The 25,092-nt window shown below is 38.8% G+C and overlaps 1 protein-coding gene across 2 annotated transcripts in view; it reads left to right on the top strand.

The window, feature by feature from the left end:
• Positions 1–25,092, top strand: part of THOC2 (THO complex subunit 2) — a 110,125-nt gene that overhangs the window by 18,045 nt on the left and 66,988 nt on the right. For both annotated transcript variants that reach the window (XM_048863133.2, XM_048863134.2), the window contains exons 5-11: positions 5,685–5,755; positions 8,477–8,598; positions 10,128–10,261; positions 14,783–14,949; positions 15,667–15,759; positions 16,580–16,735; positions 23,242–23,414. In XM_048863133.2, the coding sequence (XP_048719090.2) occupies positions 5,685–5,755; positions 8,477–8,598; positions 10,128–10,261; positions 14,783–14,949; positions 15,667–15,759; positions 16,580–16,735; positions 23,242–23,414 (916 nt within the window). The remainder of the gene's footprint in view (positions 1–5,684; positions 5,756–8,476; positions 8,599–10,127; positions 10,262–14,782; positions 14,950–15,666; positions 15,760–16,579; positions 16,736–23,241; positions 23,415–25,092) is intronic.

The raw sequence follows: 25,092 nt of genomic DNA on the forward strand, positions 1-25,092 counted from the left end.
AAGTGGGCCACGATCTGATCTAAATGCAAAAAGTAGTATTTAAAGCAACATTGAGGAGGTTGAGAAATCTAATGGCAGTTCTTCCTGCGATATTAACCAGAGCAATGTTACATGTTCTGTGCTTTTGATATTCTACATTGATAACACAAAATATATCAGTATTTAACAAGACAAACAGATACTAGCTACGTTCAAAGCAACCTTAACTTTTGCACTTGATTTCTCAGCTTCAGTGTTAAACTAACAATGGTGGGGTTTTTTGTACTCCATGTAAATGATTAGTTCCAAGTAAGGTCTAATCCTTTTTCTAGTTCTAGATTTAAAACATAGTTGTAGAAAACATATTTAAAAGGCTTAAATATTGAAATATAAAAATTCTGGTGTCGGTGTTTTTCAGTAAACTTTAAAATGATTCTTACTTTATAGAATATGCAGACTAATTGCCCAGTTACTTTACAGACAAGTCATTATAGTTAACTGAGCACACAGCTGAGTTAAAATTCACAGTAATTATACCACTATATTATTTGGTGATTGCTACTAGATTTCTACCTGTTATGGATAATAGAAAATATAGGGTAGACTGTTTTCTCTTGAATAACTCTAAAAGCTGATTACAAAGAAAATTTTTTCAAAAAATTCAGATGCAGAAACTTAGATAAATTACACAGTTTTACATTCACAGTGTGTCATAAATATAAAGGGAAGGGTAAACCCCTTTGAAATCCCTCCTGGCCAGGGGAAAGTTCCTCTCACCTGCAAAGGGTTAAGAAGCTAAAGGTAACCTCGCTGGCACCTGACCAAAATGACCAATGAGGAGACAAGATACTTTCAAAAGCTGGGAGGAGGGAGAGAAACAAAGGATCTGTGGGTCTGTCTATATGCTGGTCTTTACCGGGGATAGACCAGGAATGGAGTCTTAGAACTTTTAGTAAGTAATCTAGCTAGGTATGTGTTAGATTATGATTTCTTTAAATGGCTGAGAAAAGAATTGTGCTGAATAGAATAACACAGACAGAAATAGTATCTTTTTTGTAACTTAAGGTTTTGCCTAGAGGGATTCTCTATGTTTTGAATCTAATTACCCTGTATGGTATCTACCATCCTGATTTTACAGGGGGGATTTCTTTATTTCTATTTACTTCTATTTCTATTAAAAGTCTTCTTGTAAGAAAACTGAATGCTTTTTCATTGTTCTCAGATCCAAGGGTCTGGGTCTGTAGTCACCTAGGCAAATTGGTGAGGCTTTTTACGAAACCTTGTCCAGGAAGTGGGGTGCAAGGTTTTGGGAAGTATTTTGGGGGGAAAGACGTGTCCAAACAGCTCTTCCCCAGTAACCAGTATTTGTTTGGTGGTGGTAGCGGCCAATCCAAGGACAAAGGGTGGAATATTTTGTACCTTGGGGAAGTTTTGACCTAAGCTGGTAAAGATAAGCTTAGGAGGTTTTTCATGCAGGTCCCCACATCTGTACCCTAGCGTTCAGAGTGGGGAAGGAACCTTGAGTGCGATAGAGTTCAGTTTGTTTAAAAGCAGCAGGTTCATTACAGTTTTTTAGTCTCGGGGGAATAAATAATGAGACTTCAGCTAATTTAAAATATTGTTGAATAAAACAGTTGTGGCATAACTGGAAAATTTAAAGTAATAGTTGATACTCAAACTTCTGCTTTTCTCACAACTGTATGAATTAAGAATACATAGGTGCCGGAACTGGTTTTCTTGGCTTGAAGTGGTAATAGCTAGGGCTGTCGATTAATCACAGTTAACTCACGCGATTAACTAAAAAAAATTAATCTCTGTGTTAATCGCATTGTTAAACAATAGAATACCAATTGAAATTTATTAAATGTTTTGGATGTTTTTCTACATTTTCAAGTATATTTATTTCAATTACAATGCAGAATACAAAGTGTACAGTTCTCGCTTTGTTATTTTTATTAAAAATATTTGCACTGTAAAAATGATAAAAGTACTATTTTGCAATTCACCTCATACAAGTACCGTAGTGCATCTTTATCATGAAAGCGCAACTTACAAGTGTCGATTTTTTGTGTGTTATATAACTGCACTCAAAAAGAAAACAATGTAAAACTTTAGCGCCTACAAGTCTACTCAGTCCTACTTCCTTGTTCAGCCAATCGCTCAGAGAAGCAAGTTTGTTTACATTTACGGGTGATAATGCTTCCCGCTTTTTATTTACAATGTCACCTGAAAGTGAGAACAGACATTCACATGGCACTTTTGTAGTCAGTATTGCAAGGTATTTACATGCCATATATGCTAAACATTCGTATGCCCCTTCATGCTTTGGTCACCATTCCAGAGGACATACTTTAAAAAAAAAATGTTAATTACATTTGTGACTCAACTTCTTGGGGGAGAATTGTATGTCTCCTGCTCTGTGTTTTACCCGCATTCTGCCATATATTTCATATTATAGCAGTCTCAGATGATGATCCTGCATGTTGTTCGTTTTAAGAATACTTTCACTGAAGATTTGACAAAACGCAAAGAAGGTACCAATGTGAGATTTCTAAAGATAGCTACAGCACACGACCCAAGATTTAAGAATCTGAAGTGCCTTCCAAAATCTGAGAGGGATGGGGTGTGGAGCGTGCTTTCGGAAGTCTTAAAAGAGCAACAATCCAATGCGGAAATTAGAGAACCCGAACCACCAAAAAAGAAAATCAACCGTCTGCTGGTGACATCTGACTCAGATGAAGAAAATGAACATGCATCGGTCTGCACTGTTTTGGATCGTTATCAAGCAGAACCCATCATCAGCATGGAAGCACGTCCTCTGGAATGGTGGTTGAAGCATGAAGGGACATATGAATCTTTAGCGCATCTGGCACATAAATATCTTGCAATGCCGGCTACAACAGTGCCATGCGGATGCCTGTTCTCACTTTCAGGTGGCATAGTAAACAAGAAGCGGGCAGCATTATCTCCTGAAAATGTAAACAAATTTGTTTGTCTGAACTGAAAGATTGACTGAACAAGAAGTAGAGCCTACAAGTCCACTCTGTCCTAAAGTTTTAGATTGTTTTATTTCTGAATGCAGTTATTTTTTGTACATAACTCTACATTTGTAAGGTCAACTTTCATGATAGAGATTGCACTACAGTACTTGTATTAAGTGAATTGGAAAATACTATTTTATTTTTACAGTGCAAATATTTATAATAAATAAATATAAAGTGGGCACTGTACACTTTGTATTCTGTATTGTAATTGAAATCAATATATTTGGAAATGTGGAAAACATCAAAAATATTTAAATAAATGGTATTTTATTATTGTTTAAAGCACAATTAATCGTGATTAATTTTTTTAATTGCTTGACAGGCCTATTAATAACCCTAATATCTGGTTTCTGCCTTCAGCACCCTCACTGTAAAAATTGTTCCATATGGCCATATGTGCCACTGGCCATATGTGCTTCATATTTAAATGTCTTTGCTTTAGTCTGTCACAGATCATCACTCTTTTTATTTAGAATAGAAGTGTAGGTGTAATATTTCCAAAAAAGTGCTGTCATTCTTTTATGAGAAAGCAAAACGACAATGGAAAATAGAATTTCAGAGGAGAATAGGCCAATACATTTCTATGCTCTCTTTTAGTGAAAATGGTTTTATTTGTATATTTGCTGTTATTTTAGAAATCAAACTTGTTTAATAACAATTTATTAATTTATAACCTGGATTTAGTTTCATTAGTAACCTCACACTTCCATTGAAACAAAATGCTTCCGGCCCCTCAAAAATTTATATTCTGAATACTTGATCATTAATTTTGCTTGGGTTCAAATGTACAGATGCAAATATAACTTATTGTAGCCAAGGGTCTTCAGGATAGTAATTACTGTTTCCAAATCAAATTATTTTTGCGTAACTGGCATTTATTTTTGATATGTTCATTACCTTATTTATTATCTGTAGCTCAGTTGGTGAGTGAATATCGGTTTTACATGCAGAAAAAAAAGATAAAGAGCTGAATACTGTCTTGTTCCACAAGTGTAATTCAGAGCACAATTTCATCTAATATTTCTACCTGAAGAGTTTGCAATCTAAAGTGATAACTGATAACAGATATGCAGTAGGGGATTGTGAGCACCAGGATCAAAGATACAGGCTGTGAGAAGCAGAATATGATACAACCTGGGGTTCAAAACAGTTATATTTTAAAATCTCTAAGGAAACATGTTTTATATAACAATGGAAGACTTGAGTTAATAGGCCTGGTGAAAGGGGGAGTGTTTTTTGAGGAAAAATTTGAATGAGGAGAGAACAGTTGTTCTGTGCACAAGATTAGTTAAACTATTCCCTTGATGCGGGGAGGTATTAAAAGAAGACGCAGAGATGAGTAAGAGAAGTTTACTTGTTTGTTCTCATTTTTCTTAATTTATTTTGAAAATAGGTAAATGTCCATTGCTCAGAATTTTTTTTTTTATTGTTGAAAAATAGGGGAACAGATCTGCTGTGTGTTCTCAAATGTATTGTTCTGATTCAGTGCACCTTAGTCCTGTTTCTGCTCCATAACTTTGTAAAACTAAATTCTGACTGGTCTTACTTAAGACGCCCTTGCATTTTTCCTATAGGGTTTTCCCTCTCTTGCTCTCCCCTGTCTTGATGAATTAGAGGGATCTAAACTACTCTAGACTGGGGGTAGTCTGTTGATTACTGTGTTGTGGAATGTGCACTCCTGTAGGACCTGATAAGCTGCCTGAAAGGCTCTCATATGTTACTGCTTCAACAGCTGACTGTAACAGCAGAAAGAGAGAGAGAGAGAGAGAGAATGTGGAGAAAAAACATGGGAGGGTAGACCAGTGACATAGGGGGAACAGCTAACTCTTTACCAACTTCAGATAGAAATAATGTTTATACTGTACAGAGTAAAGTAGAATCTCAGAGTTATGAACACCTGAAGAATGTAACTGAACAAAATGTTATAGTTCTTTCAAAGGTTTACAACTGAACATTGACTTAATACAAATTTGAAACTTTACTATGCAAAAGAAAAATGCTGCTTTTAACCATCTTAATTTAACTGAAAAAGCACAGAAAGTGTCCTTACCTTGTCAAATGTTTTTTAAACTTTCCCTTTTTTTAGTAGATTATGTTTAGCACAGTACTGTACTATATTTGCTCTCCACCCCCTGATTGCGTACTTCCAGTTCCAAATGAGGTGTGTGGTTGACCGAGCAGTTTCGTAACTCTAAGGTTCTACTGTATGTTGGTTTCCCTGCCTTCTGGTCCTATCCCTCCTTCTACCTGCTGTACCTACTGCTGGTCATAGGCCTCACTTAGACAGGGAGAAGGGCAAGAAAAAAGTGAATTATCTTCTGTTATTCATTCTTGTCTCCAGCATTTGTGCCACCAGTGTTAACAACCGCTGGATTTATAGGTGTGCAGTGTGTGAATTCTTTTTATCAATAGAATCAGCCACTAAATGTTACAGTAAGCTGAGTGTTAATGAATGGTTAGACTAGACACAGAATCAGAATGTTAATTATAACTGAATCTTAAATATTAATACATGTGCAAGCAGATTTTTATTAGGATTCATCACAAAAGGAAGAATGGGCCTTCTACGTTGCAGTGGAGAAATCAGAGAGAAACCAGAAAGATATGTCTCCATGACCAGTAATGTCTCATTTTACCCTTCCCCATATTCCTTTACTTCAGATATCGAAACAAGTTGTTTAGAAGAAAAAAGCAAGAGAGATCATTTTACGCAACTGGTGTTAGCCTGTTTGGTAAGTTGCACTTACATACTTCTTGTGTAGCAAAAAACTTCCACGTTAAAATATGACAAGAAATTTGAAATCTGTATCTTTTACCAGATATTTTTTAGGGAAAAAATTGTATGTAATGTAATTATTGAGTTTATTTTTAAATTATTACTTATTTTGTAAGAAATACTGTGTATGTATACGACATATACTAATTTGTTGTATATTTCAAACCACATGTTTTTATTGCCAAGAGAATAACTACAACATTACTTTCATCCTTATAGTCAGAAGGTTTGTTAGTGTGAGGTAAAGCAGAATAACAGAATAGCAGATAGACCAGTTGTCTTATCACATATGGCAAATCCTGTGGTTCTTTATTATGTAGACTTATAAGAACAGATAACTGTTTTAACTAGCTGCATTATAATTGCACAGAATGACTAGTCATTAGTTTCAGGCAAAACAGTTTATGAACAACAGTGTGTGGTGTTCCTCCTCCAAATTTACTCCTCTTTTATTGGTTAATTCTTTCCCACAAAATAAAGATCATGGAGGAAAGAATTAGACAAATTGCATATCTAGAATTTTTATGATCCTTAATTTGTCACAGTTTTTCTAGATTTAGTGAATATGTGAGATGTGACACTCCAAAATCTGTTGTAATGAATTAATTTAATTATAGCCTCCTTCCCCCCTATAAATATTAGAGGCTCTTTTGTTAGGTGACAGTGCCGCTTTGTACTTGTCATGTGCCTTATTTGTATACAATAGCAGTTCTTTTTCTTACGTTGTGAGTTTTAGTTTGTATAAGACACTGTATTATTAAAAATGTGTATTGTGTTCAAGTTTTTGTTGAGTTTTTATTAGCTGTCAAGATATCAAGCCCCATTGGTCATGGGCTGGACTCAAATTACTTTACAGCTGAAAATATCCATTATAGTAGTCATTGTCAATTTTTTTTTTTTTTTTTTGCATATTTTGGACCATTTCTTAAGATGGCGATCCTCTCACAGACACCTCCCTTCCAATCTTGATTCTACATCTGGGTTTCAGCTACAGTGTTGATTAGATAATAAAGGTCTATTAGGCCAGTGTTAGACTAGATAAAAATAACCTTGTTTTTATGTGGTGGCTGAAGTGGCTTGGTTCTGCCTTTTTTTTCTACATTATTTGTTTCCTTGTCTGAGCACTGGACGGTATTTTAATATTATAACTGGGGCTCAACCTACAAACCTTTTATCTGGATTTTGAATGTGACCTTTCCTTTCCGCAGTGTTTGGATGTATTCATTTTTGGTTTTGCCATTATGACTACTAAACTACTAAATTTGGATCTAGGTTTGGATTCCAGTCTCTCACCTTACTAAAATTTGAGGTTTTGAGATGTAGGATTTTTCCTTTTGGGAGCATTTCTAATTAGTATAAAATATTCCCCCGTTGCTTGCATCCCAAAATGTTCTTATATCTCCATGACCCTTTGCAGTTAGGTCTGGTCCTCCTTTGTGTTTGCTGCTAATCTGATTTTTGTGTCATCTGCTGATTTGATCGTGGTGGAGTTTGCGTTGGAGAAACACTTGATAACATTAAGCAGCTTCACAGCATGTCATTTTTTTGTTTAGTTGGCCAAAGAGCCTCTGGAAGTCCTTAATGTCTTGCATGGGACTACAGGTAGCAGAACCCTTCACTTTACCATTGTAACAAAAGTAGCTTTGCATATCATCTTGAAGTGTTGCTTATACTTCAAGTGGCTCGCAGATGGGGAATCGTGTTATAGACAGCCAACAGGTGATGGTCGGTCTCATTTGAGCATAACATAGTGGATGCTGTTAGAAACAAATAATAATTAATTATTTCCAGGAAATGAAATATGACTCTCAAGCTCAAGTACTTTGGGCTCATATAGATGGTTTGAGACCTTGCTTCCAAGTCCCTATGTGTATATCAGTTAGATGTTTTTCCTCTTTGAGTAGTCAATCTAAAAATGTTGACTTGTCCTGCTATCTGTAGTTTGGATACCATTATAGGGCATCTGGAATTTAATATCAGTGATACCAAAGGATTTCTACAGGAACTATATTGAAAAGTAATCGAATTTAATAAAAATTGTTAAATTTTTTACAGGGTTTTGAACCTATCTATTAAAAAATCTATAGCAGGGATATAATTTTCTGTCAAATTCTATAGGATAGTTTAAAAAAAACCTGTAAAAAAAGATAGTATTTTCTGTTAATTCTATGAGGTTTTTGGGTTTTTTTTTCATCAAGGTGTGTATGAGTGTTCTGCTGGACGTCCCATTGGTGCAGCCTCTTTTGTGTCTAGGAGTTGGCCTTTTCCATCATGTAGAATAAGACTTTTAATTGTAAGAAGCTTCTGCATGTGAAAATGAGTGTTGCACTTGTTTTTCAAAGCATGTGAAGGGAATATATAGTGATTTTGGCCACAGGCAAAAGTTTTAGTAATCAGGCTAAAAAAGATAATCCTGTGGTGCCACACACTGCAAACTCCGTAGCTTTCAGAGTATTTTATATAGATTCCTCATTTGTAGAATTGTAGCTTTTCAGTTGCAAGCAATTGTTCCTTTTGAAACTGAGTTTATATGGTATGTTTTGTATTTGAATTACCTTTATTTTCACTATTAGTATACATACACAGATAACCCAGGATCAAGATCAAATGCTGTTTAGTTTAATATACTTATCAACTCATATGTATGACATGCATGTTGCATTCTTGTTTTGTGCAGTACCTTGTTTCAGACACCGTCCTAAAGGAGCGTCTGGATCCGGAAACACTGGAATCATTAGGGCTCATCAAACAGTCTCAGCAGTTTAATCAGAAATCTGTTAAAATCAAGACAAAACTTTTGTAAGTGTGTGTGTGTGTAGATTTTTTTGGGGGTGCAGGTCAATTTCTTTAAATGTAGCTTTTTATAATCTATATATTTTCAAAGTAATTTTTTCCATGTTGAAAATTTTATGAAATACTTGGTGGTTTTTAAAGTGAAATGTTTTGTTGTACTAAAATTACTCCTTGGAAGTAAAACATAATTTGTCCTTTTATATTTTTCATAGATACAGTAAAAGCTCTTTTATCCAGCACTTCACCAACCGTCAAGCTCTATAAATCGGCATTTCTGATCTGCACTGAAAATCCGGTTTATAATGCAGTTGGTGCGGGACCGGCTGGGGTGTGGGAGGGGCTTGGGGCACAGGAGGAGCTTGGGGTCCTTGTGGGGAGGAGGGTGCTCACCTCTGGCGGCTCCCTGCAAGCGGCTCCCTGTCCCTGCTGCTGCTGGTGGAGGAACAGCCAGGTGGCTTGTAGGCACGCTACCTCTGTCCCCCCTCCCCGAGTGTTGACTCCGCAGCTCCCAGCCCATTGGCCGGGAACCGTGGCCAATGGGAACTGTGGGGGGGGGTGTGCCTACAGATGGAGGCAGCGTGCCTCCTTGCAGAGGCAGAGCCACCTGGCTGCGCCTCCACCAGGAGCAGCAGGGATTGGGAGTTGCTTGTGGGGAGCCACCGGAGGTGAGTGCGCCCTCCCAATCCGGCCCTCCCACGCCCCAAACCCCATCCTGGACCCAAACTCCCTCCCAGAGCGCACCCTGCTGCCCCTCCCATGCCCCTGCACTCCAAACCCCTCCCTCTGAGTTAACTGGCATTTTTAATTTGCTGGCACCTCCCCTGTTTCCAAAGTGCCAGTAAAAAAAGCTTTTACTGTATGTGAAATTTACATTTTATTATAATGCCTAATTATCTTTGCTCCAGTGGTTTCAAATATTTAAGCTTTCAGTGGTAGAAAATGCTAACTTGCAAAATACTTAAAAATAAATTACTAAGATCTCTGACTTAAGCCTAGGCTTTTGTTGTTTTCCTAAACTATCTAGTGCAGTGCTTTTGGTCTTTGGATTGTAAGCAAAGGCTCTGTATCTACATGTCTACTGTTTCATTTACAGTGTCTATGAAATGCAGTTAAAATTAGTTTAGATCCCTAGAGCTCAATCCTGAAAGGTGCTGATATTCTGACCCCATCCATCAAAGCAGTTAGGAACAAGTTTAATATTAAGCACATGATAGTCCCATTGATTTAAAAGGGATTAATCACATGCTGAAAGTTAAATGTGAGCTTGATGTTTTTGTTAGTCTGGGACCTGTGCTCAGCAACTCAGGGTCCTTAGCCACTATTTGAAATGAAGCTTATTGTTTTCTGCATTCTGTAGTTTTCCTAATGGTTGGAAATAAAACCATTAATTCATAAGCATGTATTCAATATTGGTAGATAAGTTTAATATTTATAAAATATTTAACCTGTATAAACTTTACTATTATGAATAGCTATCTTGTGCTGAGCTGTACTCCTCATTTGATAGTGTTTAATATCTATTTATCTAATTGCAGTTATAAACAACAGAAATTTAACTTATTAAGAGAAGAGAATGAAGGTTATGCAAAGCTGATTGCTGAACTGGGGCAAGATTTATCCGGCAATATCACTAGTGATTTAATCCTAGAAAATATCAAATCTTTAATCGGTAAGGAATTTATTGAAGCAAATATAAGTAATTATTTTCCTATATAATCATCTAGAGTTGCTTCTGTAGAGAGCCACTCTGCACAACTTTTTTGGTGTCTTTTGGGGATCAGACAGCAGATTTACGGTGCTAAGGTAACACATTGCGTTGCATAATCTCCAGGATTGGTTCTGGAGGCAGAAGTTTCTTTTGGGGAGTTTCTGTGGTAGTGTTAATTATGTAAATGCTATGTATTTCAATTTACTAGTGATGCTGAAGTTGTCAGCCCAGCTTTACATGTGGTTCTCCACAATTTATTTATTTTGGATTATATATATTTAAGAATGGAGTTTTATGATGATGCATCCTTCTTTTTAATTGGTGGGAGCATGGTGACTTACCAGTGCCTTTTTTTTTTTATTAGTTTAGATACCCAGAAGAATAAATGGCTATCCAGTTAGTCTAAAAAGCAGAAATCAAAGAAATTGGTATTTCTTAAATGAAATGAAAATCAGTAAATGTTGTTGGATTCCCTCACATAGATCCATCTGTGGTTGGTTAAGTACTCATAAAGGATTGAACTTGGCAAAAGTGTGTCACAATGGGAGCCCAAGTTAAATTAAAAAAAAAAAAAAATCTAAATCTGCTCAGATCAGCTATATATAAATATATTTTTAGTGACTGCTTGCAAATTAGCCTTCCACATTAAGACTAAAAGTTTGATTATATGTAGCTGTTCTGTATGCACATAATGCAGCACCTTTGGCAGACTAAGACCTTAAGTAATTTAGCTGTTTCAGATTTGCGGTTTAGTTAAAAATAGGTAAAATGACCACATACTACTTTGTTTGCTTAATATTATAAGTGAGCAGGCAACAGTAAAATACAGACAGAGTCTGGGTTGCCTGGTAAATTAACCATACTTCGATTGCTTGTGTGTGTATACAAGCCTGTATTTTAGACCGGGGTTCTCAAACTGGGGGTCCTGACCCCTCATGAGGTTGTGAGGTTATTACGTGGGGTCGTGAGCCCTCAGCTTCCACCCCCAAACCCGACTTCCCTCCAGCATTTATAATAGTGTTTAGTATAAAAATTGTTTTTTAATTTGTAAAGGGGGTCGCACTCAGAGGCTTGCTATGTGAAAGGGGTCACCGATACAAAAGTTTGAGAACCTCTGTTTTAGACTGACTTCATCTCCCCCTCCGCCCCCCAGCCTGAAAGTCTGCGCAGGTATTGTCTCCGTACCTCATAGTCTTCTAACTCCTTTTATTCCCCTGGAGCAGAGGATTTTTGTCATATATGGGTTCTTTAAGAACATAGACCTCCAGGGACAGAGTATGCAGTATGTGTTTAATGTAAGACATTTCCTGATATATACAGGTCCAAGTTTGCTTCCCTTCTTACAAGGATAGCAGTAAAGGAGTTTGAGTGAGATGACTCAGCAGTACTAAGTGGGGGAGATCTCAAATAATCCCACTGAAACAATTAGTTTAAATTAAACTGGACTCAAAACTGTCTTTGGACATTTCTACCAACAGTTTCCCCAGTTTATAATCCTCACCTTGCATTATAAAGTGTGGGCTAGAAGTAGCAACAAACCTGCTGTGGAGAGCTGGAGTGAGAGAAACTGATATTTTATAATGAGTCTCCTTTCAACATTTAACTTCCTCTGTAATTGATTGTTTGCTCACTGTCTCCATCAGCTTTTAGGTTGTCTCCCCAGAGAACTATTAGGGTCTGTCTAATACTTTTATAGTAGAGAGGTTAAACCAGGCATGTCTAAGATTACTTCCACAGGAGACATTGATAATTTAGTTTTATTTTCCACAAATTAATAAAATACTTAGCAAAATTGATAGTACTGGGGAGAGAAGATATATTGAAAGTCTATGAATAAATGAACGTTTCCTAAACTGACAAGATTGCAGTGGATTAGTGTGTTTCTTAATAGTTTAAAAATAGGTCTTGCCAGCCTTGAGGGAAACAATTACATATGGGCTGCAATGGTGAGTCAAATATTCACCCATTTAATTATACACGCTTCTCCAAGCATATATGGGGGTTGTCCTAGTTTCAGGGTAACTGTACCAGTATTTTCGCCCTCTGCAGTGCATGCAAGGAGTGCCCAGTCAGGTCTCAGTTCTTCTGTTGTCACCTGTGTCTGGGTAGAGACCCTTGTCCCATGCCCTTCTGATTGCAGGTTTTAAGACTGCCCAACTCCCTGCCTTACACTGTCATATCCCCAGTCTGCCTAAAGGCCAGCACCTGTTCGTTGCTTTTTCTTTGAAGGCTATGAATAGTGAATTGCCTGCAGTTATAAGTTACCACACAGCTCTTTCTAAGCAAGCACATTTATTCTTAAGGTAAAAGCATTACAGAGAGAATATTAAATCAATTTATTGGTTATTTTATAACACACACTAAATATACCAGGAGTCACCCATCATTTTTTAGGGCCCTAGTAGGCCAAAGCCTTTCCCACCCTTCTGCAATGATTGTGGACCTCTCGTGGTGCTCCCTCTCTCCAAGTTGCATGTGATCTCTAGCCCACAGTGATACATAAACTTAATCAGATTGCAATATCTGTCACTGGGCCTTGAATAAAGGACTTCAGTTGATATGGTTGAAGATTTGTGGCTTCCCTCTTTTTCAGACCTCCTGATATCTATCTGAGTGGGTGTCTGCCAAGCCAGATGAAATGAAAGAACAAACCCTTCAAGTCAAATACCTCTCTCTTGTTTAGAATCAAAAGGGAGCATTTGTAGTAAGCATTATTTTAGGACATATTGTCATTTTAATTAGGTCATTCTACCCGTTAGAGATAAGAGGAACAGTTCTGAAAGGTCATCTTTGATTTATTTATTTATTTATTTTGGTCAGCAGTGTATAAAATTTTGCAGGAATGCAGAAGTGGGAGCACCTAGATACCCAAGTGATTTCTCAGCGTTAAAAAAAGGAGCAACTGATTGTCTGAATGCAGGGATCCCTGGAGGACTAGACAGCTAATACTTCTGTTTTATTAGAATTACTGTTGAAAGCTAAAATGTTACCAGAGTGTTCGATTAAGGCAATTAAATTAGAGCTGAATGAAATTTGAAGAGTGAATAGCCTGTCCTAGGGGTTCTATAGCAAGGACAAAGAGTATGGGAGAAAGTGTGTGATACTGCCTTGTCCCTCTTTAGGAGAAGTGTGCAAAATCTGGTGCCACTTAAGGAAGTTTCTGCAAAAGCCAAATCTAAATCATGGGGAGGAGGTATCTGTATTCAAATCCTGTTAAAAGCTGCCTCTGTGTATTGGGAAGCCACTTCAGTTTGGGGCTTGCTGGGTCTCAGAGAAGAAGGATTTTGCAACAAGACTGTTGTTAAACATTGAGCCAAAACTAAATTGATCTGATTAATTAAAATGGGGAAGAGACTTCAGGCAAGATACCCAAATTTTACAGACACTTTAACATCAGTAAGGAAATGGGATAGTAAGAGTCAGAGCTTTCAGGCCTCCCTTTCATGTTTTAGTATTTAAGGAATAATAGCTAAATTAGATGACTGGGGAGAAGACTGCTCTGGTACCCTATACTCTACAAAGGCTGTGCTAATATCTGATAAAGTTCAGCTTCAAATCTAGCAGAGATCAATTTTGTAGTTGCCTGAGGTAGCTGGTATTGTAGGTACTTTGACGCTTATTTTAGAAGAGAGCTATAGAATGCTTTCACTATTTACTACAGAGAGTATAGTACTACTCAAAATTTAAAATATGTTTTACAGATCACCTCTGTCTTGCATAGTTCTCTTGACTCAAAACTGGTTTTCCATAAAATATCTGTTCCTTTGTAGTACTAATTAAGATAGTTAGAAGTACTGCAGGGATTGGGTCTGTTTTTTTTCAAATCATCTTATAGCTATTAAACCAGCCATTCTGTTTTCACCAAAAGCTATTTCTATGGCAATTTAAAAATTAAGATGTAACACCTTACTCCTCAGTGTGCGATTATCTGACACACAATTGGTATATTTTGGATAACCCGTTTCAGTCTTTAACTGACCAGAACTTCCTGTTTTGCAATGGTGAGGTTAACATTTTACTAAAGAAAATACCTTGATCTCTTATCACAGTGAATATTTGTATTTTCCTTTGGCAGGTGCGGCAGAAGGAACTGACTAAAAATAGAGTTCATAATGACTTTTTTTGTTGTTGATGAAATCTGAGTGTTAATATACAATAGTATTTAACAAGAACACTGAATTTTTAGCTTTTTACTTTAATCTAAATCTCAGTTCTATCCCTAACTTTGAAATTCTGATGTTTACTATAGCTGTCAACTTCTATATTTAATATAGTACCATAAAGCCAAAATATATACTGCTCTGTTTAATTTTGCCTGTTTATTTTGATGTAGAGAGAATTGCTTTTTATTCAAAGTAAATGGCTGAAAAGATTTTTTTTTAATGGCTCATTTGCAATTTTTCCTAATTCTAATTTAATTATGTTGTATTAGGAAATGAGAAATAGAACTGAATTTTTAATTTGTATTTTTTCCCCCAATAGGATGTTTTAACTTGGATCCCAACAGAGTTTTGGATATTATCTTAGAAGTCTATGAATGTAGGCCGGAATATGATGAATTCTTTGTACCTTTGATAGAATCGTACATGTATATGTGTGAACCTCAAACTCTGTGTCATATCCTTGGGTTCAAATTCAAATTCTATCAGGTAATATAGATGTATTTTTAATATTTGAGCACCCCTTCTTCTGTCAACCCCTATTTCTGTGTAATTTCAGTGATGTAAGTTTTTGATGCTTGTTTAGGAAAAAAGTTTTCTTTCCAAAAAATACAATTAGCATTGGTTATAGAAGTCCAATTTTAGAAATAGTACGTTTCTCTATTTATGATACTTTAATGTGGGATAACTTTTTGCATTAAATTTTTTAACCATCAATGTATAATCTAAAATGGAAATTGTTCAGTACTATATTTGAACCAAGCATTTTTTAGAGTACACTTTAAGTGTTTGACTGTATTGTCCTCCGTTTGAACTTGTAGATGAAATGTGCAAGTTCTTACATTACTGGAAATGACACATTCTTATAAACCTCAGACTAGACCCCTAAGAATGAGGAAAGCATGGCTGATGTTTAGTGTGCTATCTCACCATCTCAACTGCAGAACTAGTAATTGCATGCAGTCACTGTGAGATGAGAAAGAAGATAATCGGTTGCACATCTTTCTTCATTCAGAATCAATATAGTAACAGGACCATCTACAATGACAAAATTAATATGTTTGATAAAAGCTCTCCCTATCCCCATTATTAAGATGCCTGCTTTCTCTGTTCTTACTGGCATTTTTTATTTTTTAAAAGTAAGTTTTACTTTTCTGTGACATTCTTGATTTGCTGTTTCTAAAAATGATAATGCTTGTCTTTTAGGAACCAAATGGTGAAACACCTTCCTCTTTATACAGAGTTGCTGCAGTACTTTTGCAACATAATCTTATAGATTTGGAAGATCTTTATGTACATGTAAGTTATTTATTTTTCTCTAACTAAATGTTACTATTAAGAACAATGAATATGAAATTGGACTTGCAGCTGACCTGTTTCTCATACTGCTAAAACTGTTACCACAGAGAATTCAGAGAAAAGAATTTAGATGGATTACCTACTCCAGTCTTTCACACTCTCAGCCAAAATGTGTCCCAGGAGATCCAGTACTTCCTGTGGTACGTCAGGCAGGAGCATCTACAGCTTGTAGGTGGCATGGTCAACTGGGCAGTTACACTTAACAGAGAACTGTTAGGTGTGGTCATCAAGCCAGGCAACCAGGAACAGGAATTTCAACAATTTGCGGGGCTTTAAAGGGGAGGGGTGACCTCCTGTGTACCTGCCCCCTGGGCAGCAGAGTTCACAATGGTGACCAGAGCGGTCAATGTGGCTCATTGTGGAACAGCTTCCAGAGGCCAGCAACAGTTGATGTAAGTGACGCAGTGGCTACGCTAGCCCTGTGTCAACCTAACTACATTGATCTTAGTTGGATTTCAATACTTTTCTGTTTTGTTTTTTGAATTATTGATGGCTCTGAGGACAGTGTGCAGTATGATTCCTCAGTCTTCCTTACTTGATTAGGGTATGTCATGGATGTATCATTTTTGAAGTGCTGCTGGGAAGTTAAAACAAAACAACAAAAACAAAAAACTCTCCTTTCTAGGGAATGACCTGATTCCTTCAGGAAGAAGAAGGGATCTAGCTTTTTCTCCTTCAAGCTTATTGCTCAAAAAGTAGTTTCAGGTTATGTTAATTTTTCTTTACGTATCTTAACACCATCCATGTTTTATTTTCTCAGCTTCTTCCAGTAGATAATGCCATTCTTGAAGAACACAAACGAGAGATTGTAGAGGCTAAACAAATTGTTAGGAAACTTACAATGGTGGTTTTGTCCTCTGAAAAGACTGAAGAGAAAGAGAAGGAAAAGGACAAGGAAGAGGAAAAAACTGAAAAGGTATTTTTTCAAATGAGTTAATTATAATTGTAAACATAACATGGTCATTGCTATGAAAATTACTTTTTTGTCCTTTTAATACAGTGTATCCAGTTGTGATAATACATTTAATTGGCTGTTTATCTAAAACAAAACCAGAACTGTAATTAAACTGTTTTCTCTCCTATTTCAACTTCTGATGTAATTTTTGTTATGCAAGAAACCCTTCCCCCAAAAGTGTTGGTTCTAATGTCTTGTCCTGAATTCATTGAAGGTTGTATATTCAGTTCTGTAGTTAGGTAGTTTGAGTCTCTCCCTCCCACCCCCCTTCTTATCACCTTCGATAAATATCGCTCAAGATTTGCCTACCTTTTGTGCTGGTTTAACAAGCTTTGGTATGTTGTTAATCTTGGTAGGAGGTGTCGTCATGTAACCCACAATTGATTTTTGACTGTGCAGAGTTTATATAATCTATTACACACAAACTGCTCCAAAAGAACATTATTAAGGTGCAAAGTCAAGCACTTAAAAGTTAGGAATGCCAGAACTAAGGTTGCCTGTTCAGCCCCATTGTGCGTGTTCATTGTGATTTAATCTTTAATTACATGACCACATACTATTTTTTCCCATAGGACCTCTTTCTCATTCAGCCCACAGAGTGGACAATGCTTCCTTAATGAGAAGCTATTTAAATATTTTTTTCTTCTCTTCACAGTTCAGTTTGTGGCCCATGCCTTATTTACTGCATACTATTCAAACTCTGTGTTGAAAACAGTTATTAGTTTCCTCATGGGCTTTCTTATGGTGCTCATAACTATCATCTCTTGAGTGCTTCACAGACACTGATTAATTTATTTTCACTAATGGTTGGAGGGTAGGGGCATTATCTCCACATTTTACAGGTGGGGAACTGAGGGCAGAGAGATTAAGGGGATAAGTATCCACTAATTTTGCATGCCCGGTTTGAGATGCCTAGGATCTGATTTGTCAGAATACTTAGCATTTTATAGCACATTATATAGTCAAGCATAGCTCCCAGTAACTTCACATGCATTAGAGTGCTCAGCACTTCTGCAAATCAGTCCCCCAGGGTGTCAAGTTGGGCACCCAGAAAGCAAGGAGAGCACAATTAGGGACCACCTGTGAAAAGTTTGGTTTAAGTGACTGGCCAAGCATCACACAGGAGCTCTATGGCAGAGGTACTGATAAAATCCAGACCTCCAGGGTCTTAACCTTAACCCTGAGACCGGTCTTTCTCTTCCTGCAAGCCCCTGCCTAATTCACTATTCACCTTCCAACTTCTGCAACAAACAAAGTGAGGATCAGATAAGTCTCCTTCACTACACAACCCTGATTTGCCCCGTAACAGTTCCATCCTCTGCACTGAATGAGGCAGGGGTCCTATGGCGAAAAAAATATGTGAATGTGTAATTTTTCACAAGGGGGCTGAATTGTAGTTCCATAGGCAACCTTAGTATTAAGAGGCGTTGTGTTGCTGTCTCTCCAAGTTGTCTTTGAAAATCTTAGCCTACTTGTTTTGTAGCTAATATGAAAATAAACCTGTTCTAATCCATGATTTTTGACGCTTTTGTTATGTATGGTACAGCTGGGTGAGGACATTTGAAAAGACACAGTTTAACTGCTGTGAAATAAAGTTGGCTGGATGATGGAGCATGATGGAGAGATGCTCATTACATGAATCTTTAGCTGTTGTCTTCAGTGCTAGAAATTAATATTGTCTGAAAACAGACTATTGTGAAAAATCAATAGTTTAATATCGGCAAAAAGCAGTATCCACTTTTCCTGTGGAGATGAGTTTAGGATAATGAATAAACAGTCAATTTCAGAATACAGGTGGTGCAAGTGTTAGAGGTAACAGGACAGAGCAATGTTACTAGATTTGTACCTCTGAGAACAGTTCCATCCAGTGAATCTTAGGTGCACTCTGCTGCTGTAGTATTTCAGTGGAGACATGCGCTATAGCGATGAAAGAGTTTCTCCTATTGCTGTAGTTAATCCACCTCCCTGAGAGGTTGTAGCTCGGTCGACTGAAGAATTCTTCCATTGATCTAGCACTGTCTACATGTGGGATTAGGTTGGCATAGCTATGTCTCTCGGGGGTGTGGGGTTTTTGCACCCCAGAGATGTAGTTTTGCTGATGTATGTTTTCAGTATAGACCTGCCTTTAGTTTTTTGTGTCCAGTGGTGAAAACTAGGGCTGTCAAGCGATATCGCTTTGTTAAACAATAATAAACTACCAGTTATATAAATATTTTTGGATGTTTTCCATGTTTTCAAATACTGATTTCAATTACAACACAAAATACAAAGTGTACAGTGCTCACTTTATATTTATTTTTTATTATAAATATTTGCACTGTAAAAATAAAATAGTATTTTTCAATTCACTTAACACAAGTACTGTAATGCAATCTCTTTATCATGAAAGTTGAACTTACAAATGTAGTTATGTGCAAAAAATAACTACATTCCAAAACAAAACAATGTAAAACTTTAGAGCCTACAAGTCTACTCTGTCCTACTTCTTGTTCAGCCAATCACTGAGACAAACACATTTGTTTACATGTGCAGGAGATAATACTGCCTGCTTCTTGTTTACTATGTCACTTGAAAGTGAGAACAGGCGTTCGCATGGCACTGTTGTAGCTGGCGTTGCAAGATATTTACTTGCCACATGCACTAAAGATTTATATGTCCCTTCATGCATCCATGCTGATGATGGGTTCTGCTCGATAATGATTCAAAGCAGTGCAGACCAATGCATGTTCATTTTTATCATCTGAGTCAGGATGTCACCAGCAGTAGGTTGATTTTTTTGGTGGTTCGGGTTCTATAGTTTCCACATCAGAGTACTGCTCTTTTAAGACTTCTGAAATCATGCTTCACACCCCGTCCCTCTCAGATTTTGGAAGGCACTTCAGAGTCTTAAATCTTGGATCGAGTGCTGTAGCTATCTTTACCCTGTTCTAGAAATACATCATTTCCCCCCCACCCCCCTTCCTAATTTGGCGATCTGTAGCAGTACCATGACAATGCCCTGTTTCTTTTCCCCTTTTATCTTCACCCAGAGAATTTAAACTGTTCTGCCTTTTACCTCCTTCTGGACCAAGATTATATATTTTTGCTATTTAATTCAATACTACCTCCCTTATTTCCCTGCTTTTCCTTCCTAAATAAGTATATCCCTCTGTACTAATATTCCAGTCATGAGACTTATCCCATGATATCTCAGTGATCCAAATTATGTCATAATTTAGCTTGTAAAAAGAAAAGGAGTACTTGTGGCACCTTAGAGACTAACCAATTTATTTGAGCATAAGCTTTCGTGAGCTACAGCTCACTTCATCGGATGCATTCAGTGGAAAATACAGTGTGGAGATTTATATACATAGAGAACATGAAACAATGGGTGTTACTCTACACACTGTAACCAGAGTGATCACCTAAGGTGAGCTATTACCAGCAGGAGAGTTGGGGGAGAAGGGGGAGAAAACCTTTTGTAATGATAATCAAGGTGGGCCATTTCCAGCAGTTGACAAGAACATCTGAGGAACAGTGCGGGGAGGGGAGGAATAAACATGGGGAAATCATTTTACTTTGTGTAATGACCCATCCACTCCCAGTCTCTATTCAAGTCTAAGTTAATTGTATCCAGTTTACAAATTAATTCCAAAGCAGCAGTCTCTCGTTGGAGTCTGTTTTTGAAGTTTTTTTGTCGAAGTATTGCCACTTTTAGGTCTGTAATCGAGTGACCAGAGAGATTGAAGTGTTCTCCAACTGGTTTTTGAATGTTATAATTCTTGACGTTTGATTTGTGTCCATTTATTCTTTTACGTAGCGACTGTCCAGTTTGACCAATGTACATGGCAAAGGGGCATTGCTGGCACATGATGGCATATATCACATTGGTAGATGTGCAGGTGAACGAGCCTCTGATAGTGTGGCTGATGTGATTAGGCCGTATGATGGTGTCCCCTGAATAGATATGTGGACACAGTTGGCAACGGGCTTTGTTGCAAGGATAGGTTCCTGGGTTAGTGGTTCTGGTGTGTGGTTGCTGGTGAGTATTTGCTTCAGGTTGGGGGGCTGTCTGTAAGCAAGGACTGGCCTGTCTCCCAAGATCCGTGAGAATGATGGGTCGTCCTTCAGGATAAGTTGTAGATCCTTGATGGTGTGTGGGAGAGGTTTTACTTGGGAGCTGAAGGTGATGGCTAGTGGCGTTCTGTTGACAGAGCCAGAAGAGTACTCAGAAGTCACCTACTACAGGACAGGCCCAACAAAGAAAATAACAGAACGCCATTAGCCATCACCTTCAGCCCACTGTTCCTCAGACGTTCTTGTCAACTGATGGAAATGGCCCACCTTGATTATCACTACAAAAGGTTGTCCTCCCCCCTCCCCCCGCCCCACTCTCCTCCTGGTAATAGCTCACCTTAAGTGATCACTCTGGTTACAGTGTGTATGGTAACACCCATTGTTTCATGTTCTCTATGTATATAAATCTCCATGCTGTATTTTCCACTGAATGCATCCGATGAAGTGAGCTGTAGCTCACGAAAGCTTATGCTCAAATAAATTGGTTAGTCTCTAAGGTGCCACAAGTACTCCTTTTCTTTTTGCAAATACAGACTAACATGGCTGCTACTCTGAAATGTAGCTTGTGTTGTTGTATTTCCAGTTCTTCCATTTATTTTCCATACTCCTTGCATTTGTGTATAGATGTCTAGGATGTTGAGCAGATTCCCTCCACTGTTTTCCCTCTTGTTGTTGTTATGACCCTATTATAATTTTCCATCCCTTCCCCCTTACCCACACCCCAACTCTCTATTAAGATCACCTTTTTTAAAAAAAAATCTACTTGTGGGTTTTGTCACCTGCCCCCTTTGAGTTTAAAGACCTCCTCATTATGTTGGCAAGTCGGTGCACCAAGATGCTCTTCCCTTTCTTGGTCAGGTGGACCCCATCTCTTCCGGGCACCTGTGGGTACCTCCTCCGAAGCTCTCATTGGCCGTGGTTCCCCGTTCCTGGCCAATGGGAGCTTCGGAGGAGGTACCCACAGGCAAGAGCAGTGCGGGGGCCGCAGGGACATGGTGCGGGCCGCTTCCCGGAGCGGCGTGCGGCCCACGGCACTACTGGGTGGCAAATCCGCAGGCCGGATCCAAAGCCCTGAGGGGCGGATCTGACCTCCGGGCCGTAGTTTGCCCACCCCTGCTCTACTGGAAGAATGGAAAAGAATACCACCTGTGCCCCCAACTCTTTCACCCTCACTACAAGAGCCCTGTAGTCACTAGTGATCTGCTCAAGGTCATACCTGGTAGTATCATATAATGCCCATGTGGGTGAGGAGCAGAGGGTAGTAGTCAGAGGGACAGAGGAGCCACATCAAGCTTTCTGTAATGTCTCAGATGCAGGCTCTAAGCATGCAGCATGCCTCCATGGACATCAAATCAGGTTGGCAGATTGGTGCGTCATCCCCTTCCAAAGGGGAGTGACGGTGGTCGGGGACTCCTACTTTTCCTCCTCTTGGGTGTAGTGGCTGTGAGCCTGCCAACCTTCAGGGCAGATGGCTCCTCTTCCTCAGCCACCAAGTCTGCTCCTTTCTTACTGTTGCCAGTACAGCATACCTGTTCTTCACCTCAATGGATGAGGGATCTGCATGGGAGGGAAACAGTGTCTTCTGCCTGAAGTAGCCAGCAGATGGTCTTCTCCCTATAGAGCAGCTGAGTCTCCTTCCTCCTCTGATGTTGCTATATCTTTTCTAGTTGGCTAGCATCCTCCATCCTGGATGTCTCCTTTTGCATTCTACTGATGAAATCCTGGTGCTCCTGGATGCTACACAGATGAGCCGCCATCTCCTTTCATTTTAAAATGCAGTATTTGGCAACCTAATTTTACTTGCCATAGAATTAAGTTCCAGATTCTGTTTCTTTTAGAACAGTTGCTGACATGAAAACCACAGTATACAGCATTGTATAGGAGGTGATTTCTTCCACTATTGAAAGGGAAACTTACATTTTCAAATTCAGATTCTCGCATAAATATTTAAATAATACTTTAAATGTTTAAAAATTAAGTATATTCAGTTCACTATAATGTCTAAATACACCATTAAGTTCAGACTTTTCGTTTTTCTAACAGCACTTTGTACATTGTAATGGTATTTAATATACATTTTCCTATTAAACAAAAAACTCAGTCCCATTTGTAAAAACAATACTCACTGCTGCAAGGAACAATACTCTAGAATTAGTATTTAGGTTTGATTATGATTGTGTTGCTGAAGAGTGTGATCATATCTTACAAATATTTTAAATACATTTTTAAAAAAATCTGTAATAGGAGTATTTACCGAATGGTAAAATACATTTTGAAATAATTATGGTGCATACAAAAAAAATTATGTCATCTTGTAGATTTTAACCCTTCTACTGAAGAGGAAAGACGGGGAGGTTTTAGGAATGCATTAAACTTTTGACTCTAATTTCTTGTTTGCTATCTTTTTTTAGCCACCTGACAACCAGAAACTTGGTTTGTTGGAAGCTTTGCTAAAAGTTGGTGATTGGCAGCATGCACAAAGTATTATGGATCAAATGCCTCCATTTTATGCCACTTCACACAAGCCTATTGCCATTGCCCTTTGCCAGCTTGTACATGTGACCATTGAGCCTTTGTACCGCAGGTAAGATGAACAGCTGCCTTGCATTATTAAATGTTGGGAATTTGTACAGGTTAGGTAGAGAATGTAGTCATCATGTTTGCAGACTCTGTAAGGCTGAGAGGTGTTACATTTCTTTGTTAGGACAAGATTAAAATACATTATGAACTAGAATGGAGAAATACACTTAATTTAATAAGGACCAATGCAAAGGACTTAGTATAGGATGGAATTTGCCTGCCCTGCTAAATACCCAGTAATTGAGCTGTGCATGCGGGGAGGGAAAAGAGAAGGGAAGCGTGGGGTCATGAGATTCACCATATAGCCTGGACCTAGGGCTACGGTGTACATATGCTAACAGTACTCCAGCTTCTAGGTTTGAATAGCTCCTGTTGCTCTTCTATACCTCCTCCACTAGGGGTGAATCCCACTGACTCTGAGAAAATGCTGATTCCCCTGGCATGCCTCCAGCACCAGCCTAGATGTTAGCCTAGGTTGGCATGCAGACTGTTGTCCTTTATGCAATGGTTCTGGTGGCACGTGAATTTCACCCATAGGAAAGAATAATTGAATGTATAAGTGAATTCCATTAAACCGATAATACAACAGAGGAAGACATGAGGTTGATAGTAGATAATACATTGAACAAGTCAACAATATGAAACTTCAACAAAAAATGAGGGAATCAAATACTGTATTGGAGTCTTGCTAATTTCTGTAAGTAATATACATGAGACAGTTACTCTGCTCTAATAAGTAATGGTTAGGGCTAGTGTTCCCTCTAATTTTTCCATGCATGTGCGGAATGAATTTTCTTATGTGCACCAATATGAAGGGGCTGAGGGGTTCGGAGTGTGGCGGGGGGGCTCAGGGCAGAGGGTTGTGGTGGGGCGGGTGGGGCTTGGGATGAAGGGCTCAGGGCTGGGGCAGAGGGTTGGGGTGGGGGGCGAGGGCTCTGGCTGGGGGTGCGGGCTCTGGGGTGGGGCCGGGGATGAGAGGTTTGGGGTGCAGGCTACCCAGGGGCTGTGGCAAGGAGAGAGGACTCCCTGCAGCTCTTTTTCCCCGCAGCAGTACCTGGGCTGGGGAGGAGGAGAGGCGCCTCTCCCCTGGCCACGGCAGGTCCGTGCTGGGGCTGGGTTGCAGCCAGGGGTGGGGTGCCTCTCCCTCAGCCAGGGGAGAGAGACATTCTCTCCACACCCTGGCAGCTGGTGCCACGGGCTCGCCCGGGGCTCTTCCTCCCCCCCCCCCGTACCCTCATTCCCCCCCGCTGCTGGTGCCACAGGCTCCCCCCTGACAATGCTCCCTCCTAATATTCAATCAGGGGTATTTATGATATAAGTCATAAACAGGTCACAGGCTGTGATATTTTGTTTCTTGCCCGTGACCTGTCCATGACTTTTACTAAAAATACCCATCAGGAGCAGGTGCTCAGCTGCCCCATCCTTTATCTGTTGCTGAACCTCGAGAGACTGTTGGCAGATGCTGGGGAAACTCTGCCTCTTCTCTGCTGCTGCTTTCTGATAGTGTGAGGCGACAGCTGCAGTGAACCCTGCCACTCCTGCCAAATGTGGCTCCCTTGCAATATGCATGCGCCACAGAATTTCTAGTCAGGCAATAGCAACAGCCTCGTAATGGTGTCACCAGGTGGGGCCTGTCATGTCCTGGAGGATGTGGCTGACTTGAAGGTGCCTTTGCTCGACAC

The sequence above is a fragment of the Caretta caretta genome, chromosome 9 (assembly GCF_965140235.1).
Source record: "Caretta caretta isolate rCarCar2 chromosome 9, rCarCar1.hap1, whole genome shotgun sequence".
NCBI classification, from domain to species: domain Eukaryota; kingdom Metazoa; phylum Chordata; order Testudines; family Cheloniidae; genus Caretta; species Caretta caretta.